The 8,142-nt window shown below is 39.4% G+C and overlaps 1 protein-coding gene across 3 annotated transcripts in view; it reads left to right on the top strand.

The window, feature by feature from the left end:
• Positions 1-2,408, top strand: part of LOC309400965 (pleckstrin homology domain-containing family M member 1-like) — a 35,413-nt gene extending 33,005 nt beyond the window's left edge. For 2 of the 3 annotated variants that reach the window (XM_081969784.1, XM_081969782.1), the window contains exon 13: positions 1,542-2,407. In XM_081969784.1, the coding sequence (XP_081825910.1) occupies positions 1,542-1,644 (103 nt within the window). In that variant the 3' untranslated portion in view covers positions 1,645-2,407. Of the gene's footprint in view, positions 1-1,541 lie in introns of all 3 variants that reach the window. The other variant, XM_081969783.1, reaches the window with a different exon arrangement.
• The last annotated feature ends 5,734 nt before the right edge of the window (positions 2,409-8,142 follow it).

Below are 8,142 nucleotides of genomic sequence, written 5' to 3'. Positions count from 1 at the left end.
ACAAAGAACTAAAGTGTAATCTTAGCCCACCATGTTTTTTTCCAGATCAGTAGGAATCCTTGGCCACTAGATTATATATGAAGTAATAAAGCACATCCAGAGAGTCTCCAAAACTATAACAATGCAATGACACACGGGCCGATCTTCCCTTTTGGCTATGTATTAGAGCAGGAAGAATGTCTCCAAGCTCAGACAAACTTACTTCCTGCTTCCTGAGCCAGACAATTTACCTGTGAAACAGGATGTTCTTAGAAGCCTCTTTATGGTAACTCTGGGGAGGTTTTTTTGATTCTGGTAGCAGCACAGCAATAGCCACTTCCTTAATCATCATCCTGCCTAGCTGGCAACTGGGGATCGTTTCCTCATGCATGCCTCCTCAGCCACAGGCACACCCACACTCAGTGGCATGCAGAGTCAACCAAAAGCTAATCGTCATTTGAGGGACCCTTCGGAATGATAGGCAGTGATGAGCTGTGATTTTAATGAACACAACTTAGACAGGAAGTAATCTCAAAATCCCTTCTTAGCTGTCAGGCAGAAGGAGAGTTCCCAGAGGCAAAAGGATAAAGTGGCACGTGAGCCTAAATGTGAAGAAAGAGGCAGCTATATAATTATCTAACTTTTATCCCTCTCCCTGTGAAATAGCCTGTTTAAAGTTGCCTTATAGCTAGTAAAATTACTTCACCATCTAACAGGGTGTTTTTCAACCGTGCCAACTTTAAAGTATGTGTACTTCAACTCCCAGTATATTGGCTGGGAAATTCTAGAAGTTGAGGTCCACACATCATAAAGTTGCCAAGTTTGAAAAACACTGACCTATAATGTAATCCAGGAGGGTGCATATTTCTTTGGGGGCTTACTCTCCAAACTAACCCAAATTAAATTCCGTCACATTTTATTTCATAGCTAATGTAATGGAAATGAATTTTAAGTAATGTGGTGAATTTCTAGTTACATATTCCTCTTGAGTGATATTAAAAATGCAATTTAATAACTTTGGAGACTTCAACGGCATACCCAAAGCTTTGGCAGGCTCTATCCAGCCCTAGACTCTGCTTTTCCCCTTTCAGATGCTGTCCGGGGCTTCTTTCTATATCTTCCCCCTCATTCCTTTTGACTTGATAATGATTGCAACAGTTTGTGCACCATGGTGTTGTATGTAAAGTTATCTGTTCTCTCTCAAGAAATGATATCTGAGTACCACGGGAGAAAAGCATAGTTTTTCAAGCTTTTTTTTTTTTTTATAGAATTGGAATCTCTGAGTGGAAAGTTATTTCAAGAGTTCAGTTGAGGAAGACTGGCAGCAGGAATACGATAGCTTGATTTGTGATTCCAGTTTCACGCTTGAGATGTAAAGATATTATAAGAGGGAGGTTGGCCTTTGGAGCCAATAATACAGAAAGAGAATATCTAATACCTTCCAATCTGTTGTACTACAATTCCAACTTGGCTGTTGAGCTCTAATGTGACCTTCTCAAGTAGTTAACTGCTCAGAAATGATGAGTTGCTTCTAGAATTGATATACTTCTTTTTCCTTACAGGTGTAGTGAGTGCAAGACTGTCTTCCACAATAGTTGTCAGGGAAATGTCAGTTACTGCCCTCGTTGTGTCCGTCGGCAGAAATATCACCAGCAACTGCAATAATTCTTTTGGAAATGATCTCAACTGTGCCAGTCCTTTGGATAAGATTTTGGAATTGGATAAGAGTCTGGAATTCTCCAGAAGGCAATTGGAAAGCAGAAGCTTAGGAGCAATGGAAAAACACTGCCAGCTGCACACCTTCTGCCTGGATTATAGTCCTATAACAACCAGTGCACCTTGCTATCAGCTCTGGGAAAGGAACCCACAGAGATACTTCCTTGAATTCACCCATTATTCCTGCCTTCCCAAGCAAATCCATCCTTATCCTGACATTTGGTGAATACTGGATATTAAAGGCATACGTAGCAAAATCTCCCAAGAAGACTGATTTTAGTGGATGTCTCTCGATTTAAATTGCTGGAGAAAGGGAATGTTATTTTACTTTTAACAAATGCAATTTCCAGCAGATTTCTTGTGCCTTCTACACTTTACAGACTGCTCTTAAAATGTCTTGTGCCAAAATAGCTGCTGAATTCTTTAGGAAGGCATGCCATCCTTGGTGTCCTCCTCAAGCAAAGTGACCTTCTCATAAATAAGCTATTATTATTCTCCTCCTTTTTAAAAAAAAATTGCTCGGTAGGCATATTCCAAACTTGATTTTAATATTTTCTTTTATTCTCCTATGCAGATAATTAACTTTATTGAATAAATAACAGATATCTTTTATGAATCCATTACTTCTGGGCAACGCTTATTTGCAAAGTAACTATAGGCTTCTTGTGGATTTATGTTCATCCAGCGATCAATAACATCCTGTATTCAGGAACATGTGCCAAAGAGAATCCTAATAAGACTAAAGAGAAAAGGTTGAAACTTCCAGAAATGGGTTCTGGAAGAAATTGTGTTCATTCATTCATTCAATCAATTTGTATAATTGACCTACTCAATAAGTGACTCTTGGCAGTGAACAAATTTAAAATACTTCAAATACCAACAATTACAGCAATACAAAAATTAGCAGTTGAGAAATATGTCCTATAATCACTAGCACAACCAAAAAACAGGTCCCTGCACATGCTTGTCCCCAGGCAGATTATGTTATTACAGCCAGAATAGGAAGGGCTTGCCTTCCTTAGAGACTTGCCTTCCTTAGAGAGTATTATAGTATAAAAATTGGACTAAGGTTTCTAAAGTAGGGCATATATTTTGCCTCTTAAAATCTATAAAATTGGAACAGCCTGAAATGTTGACCATGTCCACTCCAAGGTTCTCAAAATCCAATAAAAGTACAGGAGCAAACTGATTAAATGAAAATGAAGATTCACAATGATGTAAAGATGTAATTATATCATCACATATGTATGATTACATATTGCAACAGAATAGCAATAGCTCTTAGACTTATATACCACTTCACAGGGCTTTACAGCACTCTCTAAGCTGTTTACAGAGTCAGCATATTGCCCCTAACAATCTGGGTCCTCCTTTTACCAACCTCAGAATGATGGAAGACTGAGTCAAGTTTGAGCTGGTGAGACTCAAAATACGGAACCGCTGGCAGCCTGCAGTCAGCAGAAATAGCCTGAAGAACTGCATTCTCTGCACTGCTTGGGACTCCATGCATGAGTTATAACTTGTGCCTAATAGCCCCGAGACTGAATTTGAACGTTTGGACACGCCTCCTTGGGATAACTGTAGCTCAGTTCTTAACTCAGTCTAAGCCCAACAAGACGCATTTCAACTCTTCTCTGAGGTTTCAGGCATTTCTTAGAACTTTTATATCTGGATTCTTAAACCAGCCACAGAAATTAATTGGTCTCTCTTCTATACCACCTACTAACCTTAATTGGACTACAGAAGAAGGTAAATGGTCACCAGGGCTCTGGCAACTGTTCTGAGGTAAGCCTTCATATGCCAGGATTTTAACAAATTGGCAGTGGCTACAGAGTTCTCTGCCATTGCCACCATGAATGGAGCCAAGTTCGCCTCGCGAGCATTGGTTGCCAATGTAACATCCCATCGGCTAGCCTGACTTAGACACTGGCAAGCTGACATGAAGTCCAAATGGTGATTAGTATTGGCTCCCTTTAACAGAAGCCATTTGTTTGGAAATGAGGTTCTAGGTCCAGTCCTTGTGGAAATTAAGGACAAAAAGAAGGTCCTAGCCTCAAGTACTAAAAAATCTGACCGCAGGCATTTCCCTTATCCACGTAGGCAGCCATTTTGATCGGCTGACACTGGGTTCCAGCCCCACCAATATCAGTGAGGGTATTCCCAGAGGGGTGATCACTACCATGATAGGCAATCCTTTGGGACTAGGGGCAGGCAACAACAACAGCAGTCCTATTTTAGGAGACCTTTTAGGGGAACCAGCAATAAGCCCTTCTGGAAGTCAAAGTGACTCTCTAAACACTCCCATTGATGGTCATCTGCAGTATTATACGACTCAGTGGGAGGCAACCACCACAGACACATGGGTGCTGCAGACACTCCGCCTAAGGCTCACCCTAGAGTTTCTGTCTCCCCCTCCCCATTTCATTCAATGTGATGTCTCAAAAATCTCCGTCAAGAGGGAACTCATGGAAGCAGAGATCCTCCACCTGATGAACATAGCTTCAGCCAAGAAAAGAGAAAACACCGTATGATAGTATTGGTTCAGGTTCCAGTTCTGCATCTGCCAGCATCTTGCTTTAGGGAGATCAATTTTCTCAAGCATCCGTGTACTAAATAATGTACTAGATTAACTTTAATTAATAGACAGTCCACACACAGAAAAAGACATGCCCACAGATATTCCTATATACACTTCAGTTCCTTGTTCCATCCCCTTATTTAGATCATGTGTTTAACTTTAGTTCCAAAGTTATATAGTTATATAGTTATATTGTGGAGTTGTTCAGACAGATTTTCAAGTTCCTCCAGGAAAGAGAGAGTGATAATTGAGCAGTCATGCATATATTTTTATATCCATATTTTAATTGACATTCTATTAAAAGAACTCCCAAATGAAGTAAGAACTTCAAAATTTATTAGGATATGTTGCCACTGTGTTTCTGCAAAAACCCCTTAGTCAAGGAATTCCAACTGGCAGGATCCAGGAGAAGAGCCTTTTTTGCTGAGGCTTCCACCCTATGCCCCTCAGCTGAGATTCACATCAACCCTTTTGGACTTCCAAAAAGGTCTGAAGACCTGGCTCTGCCAAGTAACTGGGGCCACGATGTGGACGTGTCATTTTGGAAATGGTTAGTGGACTAAGATGAGACTTCACTTCCCATATTTATACCTTCCTTACCATCTTTGTCAATGTTTAAATATTTATTATTTCAATGCTTTACTTTGTTGCTTTTATTGATTTTAAACAGCCTAGGAATGGACAACATAGAAATTACCAAAACATACATACATACATTTTTTTAAAAAGAATTGTTTTTCTAAAGCAATATTATGTAATCCACAGGCTGTACCTCACACATCCAAGATTTGTCTCTTGTTCCTTTTTTACCTGCCAAAAAAGTTTTTATCAGCCAATCAGTTTTGGCCTTGTTTTGATCATTATACACCAATGCCATAATAACAACAATATCTTGAAATGCATTTGACGTATCTCTGCAATATTCATGAAACTGAGTTGTTGCTTAATAAGTTTTCATAACCTGGCTGTGTGAATCTATCTGCCATCAGGCAACAATTGTTTGGATGTGTCATTTTTTTTATCGCTCTAGTGGCAGTCAAAATAGGAACACAATTCTGTAATTTTGTTTTGGTTCAATGAAGAGGATGTGTGTTTGGAGAAGGGGGTTTAACTTTTCATTTTTTTCTATCTACTCTTGCCCACAATTCTGTTCTTAACTACATCTGTTTCTTGAGTTCACCCCTAGAATACCACTCAACAGCAAAGTAGTTGCTGCCACACAAAAGCTTGCCTACCCTGCTCTGATATAAAGATTTCACCTTTGATCTGCAGAAAGATTGATCTGCTCGCAACTTCCAGTTTTAGGTTGAAATTGCATCAAAAACATATTGGGACCAGGCAGATATATTGCCTAGATCTGTGTTTCTTTAGCAACACTTTAGCATCATCCATTCATTGGGGGGAGGGGGGGGATTGACTTGTGATAAAAGTTAACTTCTGAGAAATGTTGCCTGCTAGATACTTGGGAGTAGGACTTTCAAAGTGACAGCAGATTTCAAGGATAGCAAAGAATAATGTGTCCATTAAAGTAGCACTATCTAGCTGACTGAGCAGAGTTGGTTCTGGATGGGAGACTGCTAAAATACCAGGGCTTTAGACTAGATAGGGAAGTTGTGAGGTAGGAGAGGGGAAAGCTGAGAAAGCAGCAGTGATAGCCACTTCCATAGTACAGCATGTGGTTTTAATGGCAACACCTGCCAAACATAGGCATGAAGTGAAATTTGTGTGCAATCTGGAGGAAATGCCTTTTAAAGCTGGGTTTATTAAACTTGAAATGGTGTCTGAAGGCTGAAACTGAAAATTGACAATTAGATGCATCAGCAGTAATCATTGAACCTGCAATATCCGGAGGCTATCAAGTTAGAGAAAGTTACCAAGTTCTAGCTGCAAGGCTACCACTAGCAGGTAACCAGCAGGTCTTTCAGAGATGAGCCAGCCCTATTCTCAAGGCACAAGCAAAACATCATAAACTGTCCAGAAGGGAGATTTCCTCTGTGACTTCAGATATGATTGCCAATGAAATCCTGAGTATGAAATTGTACCCTCCACCTCATCATTTCAAGTCAGTGTTCCTGGAGACATTTTACAGCTAGAATTACAGTTGATGCTATAAGATATGGCAGAGTTTACACTGTACCAAATGCAGGCTGAATGTATTATAAAATCCTTGTTGGGAAACATTTTATCATCTGAAACAATTGTTTTCAGCCTTGTTTTCACCCTGCTGCTTGTTTATATCAAATTGTATGCTTTTCTTTTAACTAGATTTTAGAGGCAATTCTGGAACTTATAGATTTGTCACATTTCACCTAATCAGCCTCCAGTTTTATTTTTTATGTTGTTTATTTAATTTATACACCACCACCCTCCAGTATTATATATATATATATATATATATATATCTCCTTCAGAGCAGTCTATCAAGGACTGTTGCTGTAGGGCCAGGATATTGAATTTGCAAATATCTAGCTAGCCAATAGATGGCAGCAAAGAGATATTGAGAACTTTTTGCTACTGAGGTAAGGTACCCATTATAAGCTAATTGTCTATGGAGATTCTCAGCAAACCAGCTGGCTGCCCGGACAGGCCCTCACTGTATCAGCCCACATTGTGGTTTTCTCCTCATGAATATTACTTCATGATAGCAGTCTTCCAATATCTCAGGGGTTGCCACAAAGAAGAGGGGGTCAAGCTATTCTCCAAAGCACCTGGGGCAGGTCAAGAAACAATGTGTGGAAAGTAATCAAGGAGAGAAGCAACCTGGAATTAAGGAGAAATTTCCTGACAGTTAGAACAATTAATCAGTGGAACAACTTGCCTCCAGAAGTTGTGAGTGTCCCAACACTGGAAGTTTTTAAGAAGAGGTTTGATAACCATTTTTCTTAAATGGTATAGGATTTCCTGCCCAAGTAGTGGGTTAGACTAGAAGACCTCCAAGATCCCTTCCAACTCTGTTATTCTATTCTCTATTCTATTCTCTATCAAGGTCTGGTTGTCCCAAAGGTGCTTTTTTTTCAAAAGGCCATTGGATTTTGATTTTCCTTGAAGACATTTCGTTCTCATCCAAGAAGCCCCTTCAGTTCTGACTCAATGGTGGAGGAGGGAATGATTTACATTAGTCAAAGTCATCTGGTCATTAGCACTCTTTCTGAGAGTTGTTGAGGCCCCTTGAAGGTTTCTTTGTGCCTTCAGGGTCAGCTGAATAGTACAAATGGGTATGGAACCTTCTTGGAACTGCTGAATGGACTGTGTTGTTACAAGTTCATAGAAATATCCACAGTTGGTGCTCTAAAACTGCTGTTCAAAGAACAGTCCCCTCCACATTTCTACAAGCAGATTTTCTGGAACTATCCAAGAGGGCTATAAAAGTATTGATGCCTTTTCTAATAACATACATGTGTGAAAAAATCATTCTCTGCTCCCATTTATCTTAAGAAAAAGCATAGAAACTGCTTGAAAACATAGAGTCAATACTCAGAACACAAGTTTCACTTATTAAGCAAGATATAACAAGGTTTGTGAGTGAAATGCAGCACCAACATTCTTATTAGTTGTAATTATATGAACATAATATGTTCCCCCTTTTCCAACAGCTTGCATTAAGTGAAATACAACTTGTAAAATTATATTCATACCATTTTCTAGCTTTCATTTTCACCTGACTTTTGTATGCATATATTTTATTAATGGTTCCATGTGCTTGTAGTTTCACTGCTAGTATAATTGGTAGGGCCTACTTTAATTGGTCGGTTTTTCATTTTGAAGACATTTTCTTAACCCAACATCCCACTTTAGGGCCACCATGGGGGTGAAGTTCTTCCAAATGGTGGGCCTGGATTCATAAACAAAAATATATGGTGACTTAACAC

This window comes from Natrix helvetica (assembly GCF_964273705.1).
Source record: "Natrix helvetica genome assembly, chromosome: Z".
In the NCBI taxonomy this organism is placed as follows: Eukaryota; Metazoa; Chordata; class Lepidosauria; order Squamata; family Natricidae; genus Natrix; species Natrix helvetica.
The sequence above is the reverse complement of the archived record's forward strand: the minus strand, read 5'-3'. Positions and strand labels throughout refer to the sequence as shown.